Here is a 23,648-nt window from a genome sequence, read left to right as displayed (position 1 = left end):
GGGTAGCTAAGAATTTCCTTTGTTTCTGATGATTGATCTAAGCATGTAATTTCTCTTTGAGGGTTGGCACACTGTTTCTCTTTTCTCTCATAGGAATCTCTTCTACATCACACTGACCTCACTCTCCAGAACTTAAACTACTGGCAAGAATATTCCAAGTACCTCTCCAAAGAGGGCTCTTTAATATCATTTCCCTCCGCCATAAACACATTCACCCCACAGCATACACTGAAATAAATCACTTCTCTCTCTCTCTCTGCTGCACTAATCCAAACACATAAACAGCCTCACTATAGGGGTCTTTGCTCTGCTGAGCTCATTCTCATCTAATACAGATTCATGTTGACCCATTTATAGTTCTTAGATCATTTGTAACTCAGCACATTTCGGCTGTGGGAGACCAGATTTCACACACCACCAGTCTACAGAGCTATAGACTGTCTCTCCAGAACTGTCTCCTCAGCTCAGCTGCAGCACAGCAGAACTGGATGCCAACCCTTCCATTTCCTCACTACCTTACCCCCATGAGTCCCAGGAACATCCTTGGGACATCATGACTCTTCCCAATGTGGTTTCAACTGAGATGTTTCTTACCCATAATTTTCTTTGTTTCCATCTTCAAACACAGGAAAAGCTGCTGACATGGAAGAGATCATCTTATTGACTCCCCAAGTCCCAGAAGACCTTGCATTTTCTGCGGGAGGGGCGTAAGAGGGGGAAGCATTAGGAAAAATGCATTCTCTTGTATCTATCAACTATGAGCAAGAAAATGGACTACTGGCTTACAGGAAGGAACTGGTACCAGTCGTCCAATGCTAGGTAATAAGGTAAGTTACTACACTGAGATGGAGACTTAACTGTGGTCACAAGCTTCAAATTTGCAATACACCGAAGAGCATGGAGTCATCATGCTTGCTGTCACACAGTGACACACTCAGAGTCACCTTACCCTCTTCCAGAAGAAAGGATGAAGCTCTGAGCTCTGTACTGGATCCTATACACACACACACACACACACACATCTATATCCTGTACCTGTACTGGATCCTATACACACACACACACACACACACACACACACACACACACACACACACACACACACACACACCTATATCCTATACCATGATCTTTCTCTGGCTTCTTGAATGAATATGGATGAGCAAGCCTTGGCACCTCACCCAGGCATCTCCTCAGTCAGGCCCTCCTGACTGCCACCTATGGAATTCACTTCCAGCACAAACTCTCTCCATTTAAGAAGCCAAATATGAGTCTCAGACCTCATAAAACAATGGCAATTTTCAAATTTTAGTCACTCCCTGTTCTGGCATGTCATGCCACCAAGGGTAAGGCCATTCCCTGTATATTTTGCACGACTTCTGGTGGCAACCACACACAAAACTAATGCACTTAACAACTTTTATGCAAACTTTTCTTACTTTGGAACTGGGCTTCAAATGCATCTTCACTTTCATCTAGAGCTGGCCATTTATCTTTATCATGAGAAATATTAGGCAGTGTAGGTGCCTGAAACATATCCATGATGAAACCTACAAAGGAAGAAGATGTAGTATGCTGGCACCAGCTCCCTGAGTTCGGAGCTCATTACCAACCACACCTCTCATGCCAAACAAAGGCTTTACCTAGTGCTTCCTTTGTGTGCACAGTAGGTGAGGGCTGCACTTTAGAGGGTGTGGCTTGGACTGTCCCTAGCGATGTGTTTGGAGTTTCATGAAAAGAACTTGTATTGACAACCTTGTGTGCTTCACAGCCTAAAAAGAACAAAATGAAGTTACTGACTGGGAAACTGACATCCAGAGAGACATACTTCAGCCTATTTCCATAATAGATTTTAGACATGCCTATACGGAAAACATCTTATTATGAATGATGATCACTAGGATGCTATCATAGTTCTTTCCTATCATTATTTATTGAATTTCATCTTGATAGAATTGTCCCTGGGGAGGCAGCTAAGGCAAAATTACCTTTTTATGAAAAGAAAAGTATAGGAAAGCTCAAACCTGAGGGCGTGGTCTAAAATGAACCAGAGCAGTGGCCTTACCACAAGTAGCACCTCTGGCTGCTCTGCCACCCCAAGAACCCATGTTAAGAGTCAATCTGAGATCTCAGCACTGGCTCCGATATCTCACACTGGTCTGCAAAGTGGTAAATGGTGGGCCTAAGCTGCTTATAACTTGTCTCCTTCTTCTGCCTTGAGTAACCCATCCTTATCCTCACTCTATGCTTAGAAAACACCAGGGATGGGGCCAGAGAGGTGGCGCTAGAGGTTAGGTGTCTGCCTTGCAAACGCTAGCCAAGGAAGGACCGCGGTTCCATCCCCCAGCATCCCATATGGTCCCCCCAAGCAGGGGCAATTTCTGAGCGCTTAGCCAGGAGTAACCCCTGAGCATCAAACAGGTGTGGCCCCCCCAAAAAACAAAAAAAAACAAAACAGAAAAACACCAGGGATATTGTCTCCAGGCACTACCTTCTCTCTGGCCTTCACCCAAGCAAAGCATCACTGTTTGTGAATGATGTTCCTGATCTTCCCTGTTCTTACTCTCTCTCTCTACTGTGTTGCTGCTTGGCACTCACCTGCTATGTGGTTAGCCTTAGTGAAAGATGTGCTTCAGATGTCCAGAGTAGCAACTTTTGACTGAAAAGGGTGTCATATTCATATGTGGGAAGAAAAGTGAGTTTTGATTTGTGTCTTATTTGATTTTTAAATCTCACCTTTATGCCAATGCCTCTAATAAAAAAGTACCATTAAGCAGTGCAAAAAACTCCTAATTCAATTTAAACATCTTCCCTACCTCAGAAGATATTCAAGATGATTTGCTGAAGAGACTGAATAGAAAAGTTGATACCGACCATGCTTTCAATGAATTCTAAATAATAACTGGTAAGGGGAATTCTACTGGAATATGGAGTGAAGTGAAATTTATTGAACCACTGCATTCTAGGAACCAGAAGATGAGCACTCAGGTTCAAAAACACTGGAAATCTTCATGAACCACAGCCACCAGTCAGATATCTGAGACCTGAAAGCATTTGGCCAAACAGCTCAGACTCACACTTATAAGTCAACATTACCTTCTTTTACCTCTGCTCTGTTCTGTGGCTTAAATTCTCGAGTCCTTTCATTCATAGATCTGGAAGAGAAAATGCTTGTGGCCAACAAACTCTCAATAAATAGTGAAAAAGGTCAGCAACCATAAGTCCATTCTTAGAAGTAATGGAAAATCTAAGGTTTTAGCATATCTTCGGCATAAATAAATAAAATGTCTTAAGTTTCCATTCATTTCCTTTGAGAAAAAGAATTCTTAGCCATGTACTAAGTATTTCCTTGACTGGGTGAATCTGTATTCCCACATCACAATAATCATTATTATATGTAAGAGGACAGCCCAAAGCCAGGCCTGGATGTCCAAAGCATGTCCCCTGTGATGGAATGGGAAGGGACCAGGGTTTATGAGCTGAGGGGGGCACCTTTCTTGTGATGAGTCTGCTTCCAACAAAGCATTGTTCCCCAGAAGATTACAGGAATCAAGAAAGCAAAAAGGTAAAAGACCAGATATTTACTCATCACAGTTTTTCGAGTATGCTTCTGATGGTAGCCATCAATTATTTAAATTGCTACAGTCCATCAATGAACTCTTATAATGTTAAATAAAAAGACTGATAAATTTAAGTTTACTAATCTCTACTGAAGTATCATGAAATGCATTTTTTACGTGAGATCACAGACAGAGAGGTGAATGGCAGTGTGGGCTAGATACAGACCATTTTTCATTTAAGAGAGAAAAATGATTAATATTCTAAAGGAAATGTAAAATAAATAAGCTTAAAAGATTTGGGGCTAATATTTTAATAAGGTGTTTTATCAACAATCATCTACCTAGTAGGTCTCTGGATTGTGCAAATCATGGAAGGAAACAGACAGACGGCCTGTTCATCCTGTCATCTCTAGAATTTCTTACTTACCTGCCATCTTTGCTGGTCCCTACAAATGCGGGCTCTGGCATGTACTGAGAGGTCAAAGGGACAGGAGGATCTATACTCTGTGAGACACCAGGGGTGACAGCATTTAAGTGAAGAGGAAGAACAGAAGTTTGTTCTTGAGGTTTCTCTCCCATGATGTTGGCCGTTTGCTGACTTAAGACTGGAAGAGGTGGAATTCTTGGTTCCTGCTGGGAGCCAACACCCGATCCCAGACGTACTGGATGAACCTTTAATGTCAAGCAAACAAACAAAAACAAAACCATGACACCCACAATATTACTCTATTTCTAGGTGGTATTAGAGTTTAATAAAGACTGTCATCTTCCTTCAGGAGAGCCCTCTCCCCTTGAGGCATCCCTTCAAGAATTCTGAAATGAATAGCTGATGAAAACACCAACAACAAAGACGAGGCTACCTGACAAAAACTTTTAGAGCTTCTTTTGTTGACATGCTCAGAATGGGTTAGAATCAGTTGGGTCAATGTTTTGATATATGGGCCCAGCAATGGGCCTCCCAGGGGTACACTCAAGTGATGATCAGGGCCAAACAGTACAGGAAAGGGAAATTAGATTCTTGCACCTCTGAACCTTGAACTCTCTCTCTCCAACCTATACTTGTAGCTTCTAAGAACACACATATGGAAGCTTATACTTATAATCATTGAATATACACCCCACCATTATAACATTTATGAACTGCATTCATTTGTTTTACTTAATTTGTGAAAAGACCAGTAAACCAAGGAATCAAGATGCACATGCTGGTGTTATTTTCACTTAAAAGACCAGCAGAAGAAGAGCTACCTTGCATGAGTTCAAACCCTACATTGTCATTGTGATCACCAGTGCCACAAGTGTACAGCTTGCAACACATGGCAACAGAGCATGTGTGAACATAGAAATGAAGTGGGTAAGTATTGTCTTTGTCATAACAGCAAAGTCAACAACCAAATGAAGGGACAAGGTGAACATCAGGTGGCTTCAGATACACTGTGGCATCAAAATTGTATTTTCATATAAGGATTACAGTATTAAACAGATTATTAAAAAAAAAAAAGGGAGGGTAGTATACTAGCAGTATGCAAGTCACCTGCAGGTGAACATATCCCGCCCCAAAGAGTGAATCTGGTCCCCTGCCAGCATCGCCGTAACACATGTTGCCCCCAGGTAAGCAGACCCCACCAGAATGGCAGAGCCAAGAAGAGCACAGTTGCGTGGTAGGGGCCACATACTTCTCCTAGTCAATGAACCCTAGCACTGCAGAAAACACTGCACTGTAAGCATGAAAATGGGAAAACAATGCAGACCTCCACCATACTTAGAGAATAAAGATGGCAGCTCTGATGAACCTAAATGTCCCAACCAATTATTTAGATTCTCACATCAGGACTTTAGAGATGAAATCTGAAGAAAACTCACAGAATTCAAAGAAAGCATGGAACAAACGGAATGAACCACAAATAAGAATTATGAGGACATGAAAGTAGAAATGAAAAAACTTCAAACTGAAATTAACAGGACTAAAAAACTTGGTATGCAAAATGAAAACCCTAGTGGAAAGCCTCTCCAACAGAGCAACAGTGGCTAAGGACAGAATCAGCAAGCTGGAAGATGAGATGCATAACAACTATACGATAGAAGAAATTGAAAAAGAGCCTTAAAACAAACAGACAATGGAAAAATCCTCAAAGAATGTGAACAGATAAAAACAGGTCTTTGACCAATTCAACAGAAATGTAAGAATCATTGGTGTTTCGAGATACAGGAAAAAAAAATCCCCATAAAGGATCAACAGTCAATGACATCATTACAGTGAAACTCCCAGAGCTGAAGAGTGCATGCAACAAAATCCTACATGCCCTAAGAGTATCAACTAAAGAAAATCCAAAGAAAAGAACCTCAATCCAAAGGGAGGTTCTGGGGGCGGGGGCTGCGACCTTCCGGCCTTCTGGCTCGGGAAGGATCTCTTTCCTTCCTGGGAGCCAAGCCAGGAGGTCCTGCCAGCATGGCGTTTGGCAGCCCTCCGCCATGCCAAAGGCTGCTTTAACCAGGCCTAGGAAGGGGTAAGGGACATGGGTCACAATAGGTTCTGGCATTAGGACTTATCAGGGTAGTTTCTGTATTAAACTTGTCCATTGTGAAACCGCACGGGGGCACTACCCTGCGCGGAACATTTTAAGGAATATATGGATATCATCGTGTTTCATCTGCTTGTCATTATCTGAACGCCGTCCATGCACTCGTTTTATTCCTTTACTCCCTCACTCCCATCTCTTGTTACCCCACATTTAACCATTTTCTGTACTAATGATTTTTGTTTTGGCCAAGGTGGATTACATATCTTTCACAGTAATTTTTGGGTGGAGTCTGAAGCTTCAGAGGCAACGCGTCATGGCAAGGTTCCATGCTGTAGGCTTTTTGGCCAAGATAAGTTGAAGATGCTGCCCCGGCAGCCCCCCACAGCCTTCTCTCTCCTTCCTCCCCGTCCCTAGAGTGATTCCTGGACACCTGCTCAGGGTCCCAGCAAGTGGGTTCCAGTGAGGTGTAATTTAAAAGAAACCCCAGGCTTCCTTGTTCCTGCAAGGGGCTGGGAGGGGACTGCTGAACTTTCAATTTCCAGCAATTAGGAAGCAAAAGCCTCTCGGGAAGTCGGAAGCTTCAGCAGGCAACAAGGGGAGGACATGGCTCCATGCTCTCTTTGCTTGTCCAATCACAGACCAAAGTGGTATCTCGGAAACACCCCCCTCCCTCCTATTTCTAAAACATAAAAGGGTCACGTGTATCTCCTTTGTATATCTCAGATGTATTCCCTTAACATCTATAACTCTTGTCGAATATCCTCATATAGTGACAATTTTGCCCACTGGATTTGTTATTTAATTGTTTGATTTTCCCCCTTTGAGATCTGTTTTATAAGCAATACTGGTAGAAGAATATCTCTGTATAGATTTCATGTTTGTACCAAGTTATGGGGAATGTTGGACTTTATTCGTCAGCCCCCAGATGCACCAACGATATCTTGTGGCATTGCTTCTCTTTTGCATAGGCACATTAAAATGGGAAAATAAGACATATGCAAACAAGTTCTTATCTAATAGAGATGGGAACACAAATTTAGTAATGTAATTAGGCCTTTTACCCTGAACATTGGCATAATGATTTGGCTCAGGCCTCAGAAGAATGGGCATCGCCCACACACACCTGAACAATGGATACCATCTATGAAAACAACCACAATTGTCTTTAACATTACCAGGATCCAAGCCTCTACAAGGGAAGACCTACCACTGCTTTGGCATTGACTTACTCCACAGAGTGCTCCCAACACCCAGACGACTCAGTAACAGTCTGCATGCAGGGCAGATTGCTCCGCATTTAATGGTATGCTGAAACTAGAGGATGCTCCACATCAGCCTGACATCGATGAAAGAAATACACAGAATCCAGAGTCTTTAAATATAAGAATCTGAAACCAACAATAGCTAAAGTGTGAAAAAGTTTCACCGGGACCTTGAGAATGACTGGAGTTGGATGGACTGGTATGCCTGGAACCCAGAGTCGGTCTTATGCCAATAAACTTCTAGGGTGAGGCCTTTTTGTAATAGGTCAAGGAGTTTTTCTCCATTTTCCCATTTTTCTGGACCTATGCAAACAACGGCGATTGCCACTATCACACCTTTACTATATTTTTTACTCTTATCCTTTAAGGAAAAAAATACAACTTACTGAACTAAAAAACAAATAACTGTAGTAGAATGCCTGTCTCGAATACAGGCAGGGGATGGGAAGGGGGGAGGGGGTAATGTTACACTGGTGAAAGAGCGTGTTCTGGTTATGACTGTAATCCAAATATGATCATGTTACTTAAATAAAAATTATATTTAAAAAAAAAAAAGAACCTCAAGACATGCCATAGTCACAAAGATAAATACCACAGATAAGGACAGAATATTGAAAACAGCAAGATCAAAAGGGGGAAATTACATTCAAAGAAGCATCCTTAAGATTTGCAGCACATTTGCCACAGAAACCTTGAAGGCCTGAAGGTAATGGTGGGATATAGTGACAAAACTCAACAAATGAATGCTTTGCCAAAGTACATCCCCAGCCACACTTACATTGAGGTTTGAAGGAAGAACACTAGCTTCATGAATAAACTGCAACTCAGGAACTTTACAGACTCAAAGCCCGACCTAAAAGATGAACTGAAAGGTCTACTTTTTTTTTTTGTTTTGTTTTTGGGTCACACCCGGCGGTGCTCAGGGGTTACTCCTGGCTGTCTGCTCAGAAATAGCTCCTGGCAGGCACGGGGGACCATATGGGACACCGGGATTCGAACCAACCACCTTTGGTCCTGGATCAGCTGCTTGCAAGGCAAACGCCACTGTGCTATCTCTCCGGGCCCGAAAGGTCTACTTTAAGACAAGAAAAATCAATGGACAAACAAAACTCCTATAAAACGATGACACTAAACCCCATGACAATTATCTCTCTCAATATCAACGGACTAAATGAACCAATTAAGGGACACAGAGTGGCAAAATGGATCAAAAAGTATTGATGAATTCAGTTTTGTTGCCTACAAGAAACACATCTGAATAATCATAATAAACAGACTCAAAGGTTGGAGCACAATCAAACAACTCCCTTTAAGAAACTGGGGTGCCATTTTAGATGACACAGACAATAAACGTAATAAAAGTTATGCGGGATAGAGGCGGACATTTCTTAATCATCAAGGGGTATCTACAAAAGAAATCACACTCCTAAACATATATAAACCTAATGAGGGACCAAAAAAAAAAAATTAAAACAATTACTGATAAATTTGAAGGAAGACATCAAAAACAAAACAAATAGTGGTAGACTTCAATACCACCTTATCATCTCTTGATAGTTCAACCAGGCTAACACCTAACAAGAATATACTGCCTTTAAAGGGAGAAATGAAGAGAATGGCTTAGTATACATACACACACACACACACACACACACACACACACACACACACACACACACACACACACACGGCTCTCCAATCTAGAAAACTGGATATAGTTTTCTTCTCCAATGCACATGGGTCATTCTCCATGAGTGACCAAATGCTGAGCCATCAAACATACCTTCATAAACAAAGAGGATAGAAATAGTACAAACTACCTTCTCAGATCATCATGCACTGAAATTAGAAGTGAATTACAGACAAAGAGGAAAAACTTTAATACCTGGAAATTAAACAGTTCAATACTGAACAATCAATGGGTTCAGAGAAGAAATCAAAGAGGAAATCAAAAGATTTCTGGAAACAAATGAGAATAAAGACACAAATTATCAGAATCTGTGGGACATAGCAAAAGCGGTACTAAGAGGAAAATTTATAGCTTTGAAAGTACTCATCAGGATGGAAGAAGGGGCTTCCATAAAAAACTTAATGGCACAGCTTAGAAAATTAGAAAGTGATTTAAAAAAATGAACCAGGGGCTGAAGCAGTGGTGCAAGTGATAGGGCATTTGCCTTGCATGCAGCTAACCTAACACGAACAGTGCAGTTCGATTCCCCAGTGTCCCCTAAGCCAGGAGCGATTTTTGAACATATAGCCAAGAGTAACCCCTGACATCACAGAATGTGGCCAAAAAAAAAAGTAGGTTATTTGATTAAATAAATAAGATCGATAAGCCAATAGCAAAACTCACAAAAGGAGAGAAACATAATAATCAGAATTAGAAATAAAAAGGGGTAAAAGTAAAAAAAAAAAAAAAAAAAAAAAAAAGAAATGAAAAGGGGTAAATTACTACAGATACTACAGAAACTGAAAGGTTACCGTATATACTCGAGTATAAGCTGAATTTTTGGCACAAAATTTGTGCCGAAAAACCCGAACTCGGCTTATACTCAGGTCATACATGTTATTTGATTCAGTGTACACACACCGAATCAAATGTACGTAGTCTCCAGTTGTCTTCAGCCGTCTGATGGGGGGACAGTGCTTCAACTCAGTCCACAAGTCGCGGCTGAACTGAACTGTATGTCATTAAACTATTTAACCCACAATATTCTGTGCTTTGTATGAGACCGACAGCAGTGATGATGAGATCTGCGAAATCAGTGATGACACTGTCTATATGCTGATACACATCAGATACAGCTGAAGCTCTGGACATACAGATGATGAGGAGGAAGAATGCAGTTTTGAAGGATTTTAATCTTTGTGATTTAGCTTGATTACCTGTTAAGCTACAGTTTTCTGCACTTTATATAAGTTATTGTGCTTTCCTACACAAGACAGCCAAGAAGACACCATCAAAAACAATCTCCAGGGCCCAAACACGGTAAAGGCCCCACCCAATAAGGTGGGTGCTGATCCCTGCTGTGTTTTGGGCACAGGAGAGCCATTATAAACGACTGCTGCCTTGCTCCCTGTCTGCTTTTCTGTACAAGACAGCCAAGTAGACACCATCAAACACAATCTCCAGGGCCCAAACCGGGAAGGCCCCACCCAATAAGGTGGAGCCAGAGGAGAGGAGCGAGGCTGCTTTGCAGCCACAAACATCTTCTAACCCATGAACCCCAGCACTGCACTTAGTAAAAATCATTATACAAATGTTGCAATGGGGAAACAATGCATGACAACACCACACATAGAGAATGAAGGTGACCTGAAAAGTCTCTCAAATAAGGAGTTTAGAGTATTAATATGGAGGATGCTTAAAGAACTCAAAGCAAGCAAAAATCAAGCTGAACAGACCACAGTGATAGAACTCAAAAAAACTGCAAACTCAAACAACAGGTCTGAAAAACTCAGTAGATGAAATGAAAACCTCAATGAAAAGCCTTTCCAAGGGAGTAACAGCAGCTGAGGACTGGGTTAGTGAGCCAGAAGATGAGATGCAGAACAACTCCATACAGCAGAAGAGATTGGAAAAGAACCTTAAAGTGAAAGATCAGACAATGAGTAAACTACTCAATAAATGTGAACAGATAAAAATAGAAGTCTTTGATAAACTCAACAGAAAGAACACAGGAATCATTGGAGTCCCAGAGACTTAGGAAGAGAATATTAAGAGTTGGAGGAAGTGTGAGAAGATGAAGAGGAATAAGAAGAGGAGGAAGAAGGGGAAGAAGAATAAAAAGAATAAAGGAAGAAGAGGGAAAAAAAAGAGGAGGAAGAGGAAGAAGAAAAAGAAGAGGAAAAAGAGGAAGAAGGAAGAAAGAGAAAAGAGAAAGGGGAAGAAGAGGAAGAAGAAAAAGAAGAAGAGAAAGAAAAAGAGGAAGTAGAAGTGAAAGAGAAAGAAGAGGAAGAATAAGAGAAAGAAGAAAAAGAAAGAAGGAAAATGGACTGAAGGTTTATTTTTAATTTCTTTTCTTATAATAGTGTCTTTCTTTAAGCACTGTGATTATAAACATGTCTGTAGTTGGGTTTCAGTTAAAAAAGTTATTGTTGCTAGTTTACAGTTTTTCTTTAGCAATAAATATGGAAAAACAACCTACTGATTCCTCAATTATTGTAATTGTTTTGGGTATATATTTTTATTTTCGAAATTTACCAGCAGCTGCTGCATTTTCCACCTTGGCTTATACTCAAGTCACTAAGTTTTTCCAATTTTTAGGATAAAATTGAGGGTGGTGATGGCTTATACTCAACTATATACAGTAATCAGAGACTACTTTGAGAAATTCTATGCCATAAAACAAAAGAACCTGGAAGAAATGGATAAATTCTTGGACTCCTATAACCTCCCAAGGTTGAACCAAGATTATCTAGTATAACTGAATAGGTCCATCACTATTAATGAAATTAAAATGGTAATCAAAAGTCTTCCCAAAGCCGGAGAGATAGCATGGAGGTAAAGTGTTTGCCTTGCATGCAGAAAGATGGTGGTTTGAATCCAGGTATCCCATATGGTCCCCCGAGTCTGCCAGGAGTGAACATACAGCCAGGAGTAACCCCTGAGCACTGCCGGGTGTGACCCAAAACAAAAAAAAAGTCTTCCAAAAAAAGGGCCAAGGCCCAAATGGAATCACTAACAAATTCTTTCAAACCTTTCCAGATCTACTGCCAATCCTTTTCAGAATCTTCAAGGAAACTGAAGAAATAGAAACACTCCGAAATAGATTTTATGAAGTTAATACCACCCTGATAACAAAAGCAGAGATGCTAACAAAAAAAGAGAACTTGCACAGACCAATACCACTGATGAATACAGATGCAAAGATCCTCAAAACATAAAAAAATAAATCCTAGAAAACTCCTGTTTTTTTCTAAAAATCCTAGAAAACCCCAGTGTCTCATCGTGAAGATCATATACCCTGAGCAAGCAAAATTCAATCCAGAGATGCAAATGGTTTAATATACACAAGTCAATCAACGTAATAAAACATATCAACAAAAGGAAAAATAAAAACCATATGATCACATCAATAGATGCCGAAAAAGTATTTGATGAGGTCCAACACCCATTCATGATAAAACCTCTCAACAAGAGGGGTATAAAAGAAACTTTTCCTAATGTAGTCAAGGCCATTACTACAAACCATGGCACATAATGGAGAAAAAAGGAATGTCTTTCTTTTGAAATCTGGCACAAGACAAAGCTGCCCCCTCTCACTACTCTTATTCAACATAGTATTGGAAGTACTGGCCTTAGCAGTTAAGCAAAAAAAAGATATCAAGGGCATCCAAATAGGAAAGGAAGACTTCAATCTTTAACTGTTTGCAGATGACATACTACATTTAGAAAATACTAAAGCTACCAAAAAGCTTCTAGAAACAATAGATTCATATAGCAAAGTGGCAGGCTACAAAATTAACACTCAAAAATTAATGGCCTTCTTGTACATAAATAATGATAGAGAAGAAATGGACATTAAAAACCAATCCCATTCACATTAGTGTCAAACAAACTCAAATACATTAAAGTCAATTTAACTAAAGACATGAAGGACCTATACAAAAAAAAACTACAAAGCCCTGCTTCAAGAAATAAAAGAGGACACAAAGAAATGGAGACATACATGCAGTTCATGGATTGGGAGGACTAACATAATTAAAACAGCAATACTCCCCCAAAGCAATGTACAGATTTAATACAATCCCTCTAAGGACACCCATGACATTTTTCAAACAATGGAACAATAAACACCCACGAATTGCTAAAGCAACCCTTAGGAAAAAGATGGGAGGCATTACTTTCCCCAACTTTAAATTGTACTGCAAAGCAATAGTCATTAAAATGGCATGGTATTAGAATAAAGACAGACCCTCAGATCAATGGAATAGACTTGAGTTAGTAGAGAATGACCCCCAGAGATACAATCAATTAATCTTTGATCAAGGGGCAAGAAACACAAATGAAGCAAGGAAAGTCTCTTCAACAAGTGATGCTGGGATAAAAGTCAGCCACATGTAAAATATCGAACTCAGACATCCATCTAACATCATGCACAATGATCAAAACAAAATGGATTAGAGTCCTTGATATCAGACCTGAGATCATAAGGTACATAGAGGAAGACGTAGGCCAAACACTCCACGACATTAAAACTAAAGGTATCTTCAATGATGAAACACCAGCAAGCAGAAGCGAGATAAACAAATGGAACTACATTAAACTGAGAAGCTGCTGCACTTCAAAAGAAACAGTGACTAGGATATAAAGTCTACTTACCAAATAGGAGAAACTATCCACCCAATTACCCTGAAAGGGTTATTATCTAAGATATAAAAGATACTAATTGAACTTTGCAAGAAGAAAAAAATCTAATACCATCAAAAAAATGGGGAGAAGATATGAATAGACATTTCCTCAATGAAGAAATAAAGATGGCCAAAAAACATATGAAAAAATGGTCCATATCACTCTTCTTCAGGGAAATGCAAATAAAGAGAGATATCATCTCACACCAGAGAGAATGGTACACATCATAAAGAACAAGAACAATAAGTGCTAGCATAGATGTGGGCAGAAAGGAACTCTCATTCATTGCTGGGGGAAATGCAAACTGGACTAGCCTTTTGGAAAACTACATGGACTTTCCTCAAACTGGAAATTGAGCTCCTACATGATCCAGCAATACTACTCCTAGGGATATACCTAGGAAATCAAAAATAAAATACAAAAATGCCCTCTGCCTTCCTTCATCAGAGCACTATTTACAATATCCAGAATCTGCAAACAACCCAGGCGCCCAACAATAGATGAATGACTAAAGATACTGTGTTACATCTAAAGAATGGAATACTATGTAGCTGTTAGGAAAAATGAGGTCGTGAAAAATTTGCTTATACCTGGAAGTACATGGAGATTATTCTGAGTTAAATGAGTCAGAGGGAGAGGGATAGACATAAAATAATCTCTCATCTGTGGTATATAAGAAAAATAAAAGATGGGGCCGGTGAGGTGGCGGTAGAGGTAAGGTGTCTGCCTTGCAAGCGCTAGCCAAGGAAGAACCGTGGTTCGATCACCCGGAGTCCCATATGGTGCCCCCAAGCCAGGAGCAACCCCTGAGCGTCAAATGGGTGTGGCCCAAAAACAAACAAACAAAAAAAGACAGTATGGTAATAATATCCAATAATATCCAGAGACTATAAATATGAGGATCTGATAGACCAGTCCATGGCAGAAAGCTTGCCACAAAGAGCAGTGAGTGCAGTTAGAGTAGAGAAGGTTCTATTGTGACAATGATAGTCAGAGCTGATCAGAGTCTAGACAATAACTGGATACTGATAAACTATAAACCATAGTCTAGGGCAGTAGAAAGAAAGTGGAGGGAGGAAAGGAAGGGAAAGAGAGAGCGAGCAGAAAATGTATGCCATAGATGCAAGCAGTGGCAAGGAAGGTGGGCAAGTAACGGGGACATTGTTGGTTGGAAATATGTACTGGTGAAGGGATGGATGTTGGAATGGAACATTGTATGACTGAAACTCAATCACAGACAACTTTGTAATTATTTATCTCATAGTAATTTAGTAAAATTATGTATTGAAAGAAAGGAAAGAGGGGGTCGGAGTGACAGTACAGTGGGGAGGGTGTTTACCTTGCACACAGCTGACCCATGTTCACTCCCTGGCATTCTATAGTCCCAAGCCTGTCAGGAATAATTTCTGAGTGCAGAGTCAAGAGTAACTGCTGGGTGTGGCCCCAAAACAAACAAACAAAAAATAGAGTGAGAAAGCATCACTGATGAGCACATACATACCTTAGTCATATCCTGGAGAGGTTTCCTGACCAGGTTTTCACTGGATGGCTCAACTACCAGAAGCAAATTCTTATGAAGCTCATCCAATTTTTGTTTAAGTAGCTGTTCTTCAAATGCATTGGCTTCTTTCTTTTTCATGTATTGTTTGTCTTCATTTACTTTAGGAAAATATGAAAAAAACTGGTTTGCAGGCAAAATTTATATTAGTCATCAAAAGAGTAAAATATTTTTTAAGATTATAATTTATTTTTAGGATGATTTTTAATAAATGTTTTTTAAGTACTCTAGACTATTAGTACTGAAATGGGTATTATCTTTTAATCAAGAATTTTTCAAGTTAGCAAAGTCACATGCTGAGTAACAAAAGCACTTATAAAAACAATCATGAATGAATAATTAATTTGGCAATCAAGTTTTTATATGACAGCAATCACTAGAAGCAGGGCAGAAGTAATAGTACAGCAGGTAGAGATCCTACATGTGGCTGATGCAGGTTTGAGCCCCATATAATTCCCCATACTCCACCAGGAATGAACCATGTACACAGAGAAAGGAATAAGTCCTGAACACTGCCAATTGTGCCACTGTCCTTCTCTTTGCCCCCAAATGTATAAATAAATCTCTAGGTGCTTTCAAAAAAGAAGAAATCACAAGTCCAGTGTGCCAAACATTAAACTGAAGACTGGTTAGCATAACTGTACCCCCCCCCCCCACACACACACACAGACTATGACTTCAGTTCTCAGTGTGTGAAAGAAAATCGTACCAAGTTTGTGGATCAAACTTGATCTTCCAAAAGGATTTTTCTTTTTTTTTTTTTTTGGTTTTTGGGCCACACCCGGCGGTGCTCAGGGGTGACTCCTGGCTGTCTGCTCAGAAATAGCTCCTGGCAGGCACGAGGGACCATATGGGACACCAGGATTCGAACCAACCACCTTTGGTCCTGGATCAGCTGCTTGCAAGGCAAACACCGCTGTACTATCTCTCCAGGCCCCCAAAAGGATTTTTTAATTGAACCTGCTGAATCTCAGTTGACAGGATGGGAAATGATGAACAAATGAGAGGTCAATAGACTGACTATATTCCAAATAATTCAGCCCTTAATGGAACAAACACTCATTTGGGTCCATGCTACATGAAGACATAACAAGAGTTATCAATACTCTTTACCCTGTATGAGACAAAATCTGGTCAAATGTAAAGTCCTGGCAAGACCCCTTCAGTTTTAACAGCAGCTAAAATATTTTAGAAAGTTTTTATTTCCATTTCCAAATTTCATTTAATCCTGTCACAATACAAATATTTGGCCAAAGGTCTAGGATTGCTAACATAGAAGTTTATTTCTGCCCAAAGACAACAGAGATGAGGGCTGGAAGGACTGGCTCACAATATGAACCTTACCACGAAGAGTGGGGAGTGGTTAGAGAAATAACTACACTCACAACTATCATGACAATATTAATAAGTGAGGGAAGTAGAATGCCTGTCTCGCATACAGGCAGGGGGTAGGGGAGGAGGGAGATGGGGGGGCACTGGTGATGGGAATGTTGCACTGGTGACGAGGATTATTCTTATGACTGAAACCCAACTGCAAACATGTTTATAAACATGATGCTTAAATGTTTTTTTTTTTTAGAGAAGTTTAATTCCCAATCAAGTGCAGACTTTTTCTGTTTGTTTTTGGGTCACATCTAGCAATGTGTTTGGTCATACCCAAGCTTATTCTTGGCTCTGTCCTCAGAGATCATACCAGGCTGGCTTGGAAGATTATGTGGGGTGCTGGAGGAGGAACCTGGTTTGGAATGCGTAAGCCAAGCACCCCTCCTGTTGTGCAAACTGATTAACAAATGTAACTACTTAAAATGAGGCTTTTTTTGTTGTTGTTGTTTTTGGGTCACACCTGGCAGCGCTCAGGGCTTACTCCTGGCTCTACGCTCAGAAATCACTCCTGGCAGGTTCAGGGGACCATATGGGATGCCGGGATTCGAACCACCATATGAGGCTTATATTAAGGACCATCAGTTATTTCAAATATTGAGAGAGCAAGTACCCCATTGTTCATGCTTTCTCCGTTGACTATATTTCTGAGCTCTCAGTTCTTCAAAGGAAAATTCTAAGTCTCCTTGGATGAGCTTCTCCTTGCAATACATTATTACTTGCTTAACATCAGCATTGGCTGCCATGGATGAGGGTACAGAATATCCAGATTTAGAAATGAAGATCACCCTTTGGTCTCTATAATGGAGAAAAATATGTTATTCACAAGAAGATAATAAAATACATCTTTGAGGGAATGAAGGAAGATTTACTGCAGTAATCAGACTTACTTTTTTGACTCTACCTCACAAGCTGAAGATGGAACTCCAGAAGGTTCTGAACCCTAAAAAAAGAATTATCAGTGCATACCATATAACAAGAAACCTGGACCCCACTTCTTCACAAACATGAAAATGCTTAGGGGCTGGAAAAACAAAACAAGAAACTAGTTGTTTGCCTTGCATTCAGTTGATCCATGTTCAATACCCAATAAAGTCCCCTCAGCCTTGCCAACAATTCCTGAGCCTAGAATCAGAAATAAGCCCTGAGGACTACTGACTGTGAATCCAAAGACAGAAACAAACCCCCCCCCCCCAAAAAAAAATATATATATATAGCTATTGAACTCTGGGTCTGGAGAGAGAGAAAAGGCCAAAGTACACACAATGAATAGAGAAGGCCCAGGAACAGCTCCTGGCACTGCACAGTCCCTCAGTGCATTGGTAGCAATGATTCCAAGCAACATCATTAAGTGTGGATCAAAAAACAAAAATAAAACAGTTAAGTCAAATGAAATGTTTGAATCAACCCAGCTTACAATGACTTAGAAACTTGTAGGTACCTGGTTCTTAGAGCAGCAAGTGGAGTCATTCTCTGGCTGTGGTTTTGATGTTACTGTTCTATTTAAAATCTGAGCATCATGCAGAGGTGCTAAGGTCCTGGCTATGGAGGAATGAAAAAGAGAAATATGAGTAATATCATACTGGGGAAAATTATTAGTGTAAAATCACATTGAAGAAAATTATTGATCCCGAGATAGGCAGCACAAGAAAAGGTTCACTCTGAGGACTTCAAGGGAAACTTCTCCTGTGCCTGTCTGCCTGTGTTTCTGAATCCCTGAAGGTCTCCTCAGAGGCCTAGGGAGCAGACCCCCAAAAAACTGCATTTTGAAATTGCCCAAAAAAAAAACACACTACAGGGGGCCGGAGAGATAGCATGGAGGTAAGGCGTTTGCCTTTCATGCAGGAGGTCATCGGTTCGAATTCCGGCGCCCCATATGGTCCCCTGTGCCTGCCAGGAGCAATTTCTGAGCCTGGAGCCAGGAATAATGAGCACTGCCGGGTGTGACCCAAAAAACAACAAAAACAAAACAAAACAAAACAAAACAAAACAAAAAAACCACACTACAAGCGTGACAATGGGGAAAGCTCGTAGGCAAACACCATGCACAGAGAATGAAGATGAAAGCTCGGATGACCTAATAAATTCCAACCACCTGATTAATCTCTCAGATAAGGAACTTAAAATAGCAATATGGAAGATGTTTGAACAACACAAAGAAAGCATAGATCGATCTGAACAGAACACAAAGACAGAAATCAGAAAACTCCAAACTGAAATAACAGATCTGAAAAACACGGTAGCTCAACTGAAAACCTCAGTGGATAGCCTTGACAGCAGGGTATCAGCAGCTGAGGAGAGAATTGGTGTACTGGAAGAGGTGATGCAGAAAAACTCAACACAACAGAAGAAATTGGAAAGGAACCTTAAGACAAATGAACAGGCAATGGAAAAAGTACTCAAGGAATGCGAACAGATGAAAATAGAAGTCTTTGTTAAACTCTACAGAAACAACATGAGAATCATTGGAGTCCCAGAGACCCAGGTAGGAGATCTCCAGGAAGAATCAACTGTCGGGCCAGGAAGGTGGCGCTAGAGGTAAGGTGTCTGCCTTGCAAGCGCTAGCCAAGGATCAGGACCATGGTTCGATCCCCCGGTGTCCCATATGGTCCCCCCAAGCCAGGGGCGATTTCTGAGCGCATAGCCAGAAGTAACCCCTGAGCGTCAAACTGGTGTGGGCCAAAAACAAAAAAGAAAAAAGAAAAAAAAAAAGAATCAACTGTCAAAGACATCATCAAAGAGATACTCCCAGAGTTAAAAACTACATGCAATCAAATCCTGCATGCCTGAAGAGTACCAGCTAAAAGACCCCAAAGAAAAACACCCCAAGACACATCCTCATTACAATGACATTTCCCACAGATAGAGATAGAATACTGAAAGCAGCAAGATCAAAAAGGGAAATTACATTCAAAGGAGCATCCCTAAGACTTACAGCAGACATGTCACAAGAAACTCTCAAGGCCAGAAGACAGTGGTGGGATATTGTGACAAGACTGAATGAAATAAATGCCTCGCCGAGAATACTGCACCCAGCCCGATTCACGTTCAGGTTTGAAGGAAGAATTCATAGCTTCCTGGATAAACAACAGCTCAGAAACTTCACAGATGATAAACCAGCCTTAAAGGAAAAACTGACAGGTCTACTCTAAGACAAGAGAGACCAGCAAACACAGCAAACTTATCTACAAAGATGACATTAAATTCTATGACAATCATCTCCCTCAATGTCAAAAAAAGAGAAAGAGAGAAATCTAATAACCCATATTAATAAGAAATGAAAAGGGGGAGATCACGACAAATATTGCAGAGATCCAAAGGGTAATCAGAGACTACATTGAGAAACTTTATGCTACTAAACATGAGAACCTAGAAGAAATGGAAAAATTCTAGGACACTTATAACCTTCCACATTTAAGTAAGGAGGATGTAGCAAATCTAAACACCAGATCACTACTGAGGAAATTGAAACTGTAATCAAACGTCTGACCAAAAAGAAAAGCCCAGGCCCAGATGGATTTCCTAATGAATTTTTTCAAATCTTTCAAGAGGAGCAACTACCAATCCTAGCCAGGCTCTTCCATGAAATTGGAAAAACGGGAACACTTCCAAACAGCTTTTATGAAGCCAACATCACCTTGATACCAAAACCAGACAAAGATGCTGCCAAAAAAGAAAATTACAGACCAATATCCCTGATGAATGCTGATGCAAAGATCTTCAACAAAATCCTGGCAAATAGGATCCAATGCTTCATCAAGAAGATCATACACCACAACCAAGTAGGTTTCATAGCAGGAATGCAAGGATGGATTAACATCCGTAAATCTATCAACATAATACACAACATCAACAACAAGAAAAATAAAAATCACATGATCATATCAATAGACGCAGAGAAAGCATTTGATAAGGTCCAACATCCATTCTTGATAAAAACTCTCAGCAAGATGGGAATGGAGGGAACCTTTCTCAATCTAGTTGAAGCCATCTACCACAAGCCAATGGCAAATATTATCCTCAATGGAGAAAAACTAAAAGCCTTTCCTCTAAATTCTGGTACAAGACAAGGCTGTCTGCTCTCACAACTCCTCTTCAACATAGTACTGGAAGTTCTCGCTATAGCTATCAGACAAGAAAAAGATATCAAGGTAATTCAGATAGAAAAGGAAGAAGTCAAGCTCTCATTGTTTGCAGATGACATGATACTCTACTTAGAAAACCCTAAAGACTCTACCAAAAAGCTTTTAGAAACAATAGACTCATATAGCAAGGTGGCAGGCTACAAAATTAACACACAGAAATCAATGGCCTTTTTTTTTCTTTTCAATGGCCTTTTTATATACCAATAATGATAGGGAATAGAAGGAAGTCAAGAAGGCAATCCCATTCACAATAGTGCCACACAAATTCAAATATCTTGAAGTCAACTTGACCAAAGATGTGAAGGACCTATACAAAGAAAACTATAAAGCATGCTCCAAGAAATAAGAGAGGAGAGGACACACGGAAGTGGAAACACATACCCTGCTCATGGATTGGCAGGATTAACATCATTAAAATGGCAATACTCCCCAAAGCATTATACAGATTTAATGCGATCCCCTTAGAAATACACATGACATTCATCAAAGAAGTGGATCAAACACTTATGAAGTTCATCTGGAACAATAAACACCCTCGAATAGCTAAAGCACTCCTAGGGAAAAGGAAAATGGGAGGCATTACTTTCCCCAACTTTAAACTGTACTACAAAGCAATAGTTATCAAAAGAGCATGGTATTGGAATAAAGACAGACCCTCAGATCAGTGGAATAGGCTTGAGTTCTCAGACATTGTCTCCCAGACATACAATTACCTAATTTTTGACAAAGGAGCAAGAAATCCTAAGTGGAGCAGGGAAAACCTCTTCAACATGTGGTGCTGGCAGAACTGGTTAGCCACTTGCAAAAAAGCGAACATAGACCCCCAGTTAACACCATGTACGAAGGCAAAATCCAAATGGATTAAAGACCTTGATATCAGACCTGGTACCATAAGGTATATAGAACAACACGTAGGTAAAACACTCCATGACATTGAGACTAAAGGCATCTTCAAGGAGGAAACTGCACTTTCCAAACAAGTGGAAGCAGAGATCAACAGATGGGAATACATTAAACTGAGAAGCTTCTGCACCTCAAAAGAAATAGTACCCAGGATACAAGAGTCACCCACCAAGTGGGAGAAACTATTCACCCAATACCCATCAGATAAGGGGCTAATATCCAAAATATACAGGGCACTGACAGAACTTTACAAGAAAAAACCATCTAATCCCATCAAAAAATGGGGAGAAGAAATGAACAGACACTTTGATAAAAAAGAAATACAAATGGCCAAAAGGCACATGAAAAAATGCTCCTTGTCACTAATCATCAGGGAGATGCAAATCAAAACAACAATGAGATACCACCTCACACCACAGAGATTTGCGCACATCACAAAGAATGAGAACAATCAGTGCTGGTGGGATGTGGAGAGAAAGGCATATCCACTGCTGGTGGGAATGCCATCTAGTCCAACCTCTATGGAAAGCGATATGGAGATTCCTCCAAAATCTGGAAATTGGGCTCCCATTCGACCCAGCTATTCCACTCCTAGGGATATATCCTAAGAACACAACAACACAATACAAAAACCCCTTCCTCACACCTATATTTATTGCAGCACTATTCACAATAGCCAGACTCTGGAAACAACCAAGATGCCCTTCAACAGAAGAATGGGTAAAGAAACTGTGGTACATATACACAATGGAATATTATGCAGCCGTCAGGAGAGATGAAGTTATAAATTTTCCTATACATGGATGTACATGGAATCTATCATGCTGAGTGAAATAAGTCAGAGGGAGAGAGAGAGAGATGCAGAATAGTCTCACTCATCTATGGGTTTTAAGAAAAATAAAAGTCATTTTTGCAACAATCCTCAGAGACAATGAGAGGAGGGCTGGAACTTCCAGCTCACTTCATGAAGCTCACCACAAAGAGTGGTGAGTGCAGTTATAGAAATAACTACACAGAGAACTACCATTATCATGTAAATGAATGAGGGAACTGGAAAGTACTAGAGTACAGGTGGGGGTAGGGTGGGAAGGAGGGAGATTTGGGACATTGGTGGTGGGAATGTTGCACTGGTGAAGGGGGTGTTCTTTAAATGACTGAAACCTAATCACAATCATACATGTAATCAAGATGTTTAAATAAAGAAAAAATAAGAAAGTAAAATCAATTTATAAGAAATATCATAAAGATAATTTTCTTGGGGCCAGAGATATAATACAGCAGGCAGATGCCTACCTAGTACATGGATGACTCGGTTCAATCCCTAAGTCCCTATATGGTTTCCCGAGCACTGCCAGGAGTGACCCATGAGTGCAGAGCCAGGACTAAGCCCTGAGCACCATTGTATATGGCTCAAAAAACAGAATAAAGTCAACTCAAATGCTGAAGAAGACATAAAAGTAATGTAAATTTAACATGCTTTCTAAAACAAGAGTCGATGTCAAAACATAATATTTATGTCTAATTAAAAAAAGACATTTCAGGGCCGGAGAGATAGCATGGAGGTAGGGCATTTGCCTTGCATGCAGAAAGACAGTGGTTCGAATCCTGGCATTTCTGATGGTCCCCCAAGACTGCCAGGAGCGTTTTCTGAGTAGAGCCAGGAGTAACCCCTGATTGCTGCTGGGTTTGACCCCCCCACCCCCCAAAAAAAGACATTTCTCAAAAGGTGTATTAGATACATGATTCAATTTAGAAAAAACTTCAAGAGTAGTGTTCTTTCTTATTAGTAATGTTGATTTTTTTTCCCTCCATTGTTAAAAGACCTCAGTCCCCTCTTATTTTACATTTGTCTTTCTCTCCTTCTACTTTATTTCTTTTTGTCTCCTAACAATACTCTGGGGTCAAAAGTGATCTAGGCTGGGGCCAGAGTAGTGGCACAAGTTGTAGGGTGTTTGCCTTGCAC

At 40.3% G+C, this 23,648-nt stretch overlaps 1 protein-coding gene and 1 long non-coding RNA gene across 4 annotated transcripts in view; one reads left to right on the top strand and one right to left on the bottom strand.

Annotated features, from left to right (window-relative positions):
• Nucleotides 1-22,081, top strand: part of LOC126024020 (uncharacterized) — a 295,412-nt gene extending 273,331 nt beyond the window's left edge. Inside the window, exon 2 of the long non-coding RNA XR_007500868.1 lies at nucleotides 21,678-22,081. This is a non-coding gene — a long non-coding RNA (uncharacterized LOC126024020). The remainder of the gene's footprint in view (nucleotides 1-21,677) is intronic.
• BUB1 (BUB1 mitotic checkpoint serine/threonine kinase) overlaps nucleotides 1-23,648 on the bottom strand; it is a 53,791-nt gene that overhangs the window by 19,634 nt on the left and 10,509 nt on the right. For all 3 annotated transcript variants that reach the window (XM_049784394.1, XM_049784396.1, XM_049784395.1), the window contains 9 exons: nucleotides 18,079-18,179; nucleotides 17,528-17,580; nucleotides 17,251-17,435; nucleotides 15,201-15,358; nucleotides 3,988-4,232; nucleotides 3,097-3,155; nucleotides 1,644-1,772; nucleotides 1,440-1,550; nucleotides 595-694 (listed from right to left, as the gene is read on the bottom strand). In XM_049784394.1, the coding sequence (XP_049640351.1) occupies nucleotides 595-694; nucleotides 1,440-1,550; nucleotides 1,644-1,772; nucleotides 3,097-3,155; nucleotides 3,988-4,232; nucleotides 15,201-15,358; nucleotides 17,251-17,435; nucleotides 17,528-17,580; nucleotides 18,079-18,179 (1,141 nt within the window). The remainder of the gene's footprint in view (nucleotides 1-594; nucleotides 695-1,439; nucleotides 1,551-1,643; nucleotides 1,773-3,096; nucleotides 3,156-3,987; nucleotides 4,233-15,200; nucleotides 15,359-17,250; nucleotides 17,436-17,527; nucleotides 17,581-18,078; nucleotides 18,180-23,648) is intronic.

This window comes from Suncus etruscus, chromosome 12 (assembly GCF_024139225.1).
Source record: "Suncus etruscus isolate mSunEtr1 chromosome 12, mSunEtr1.pri.cur, whole genome shotgun sequence".
NCBI lineage: Eukaryota > Metazoa > Chordata > Mammalia > Eulipotyphla > Soricidae > Suncus > Suncus etruscus.
Note: the sequence above shows the minus strand (reverse complement) of the source record. Positions and strands in the feature narration are given on the sequence as shown.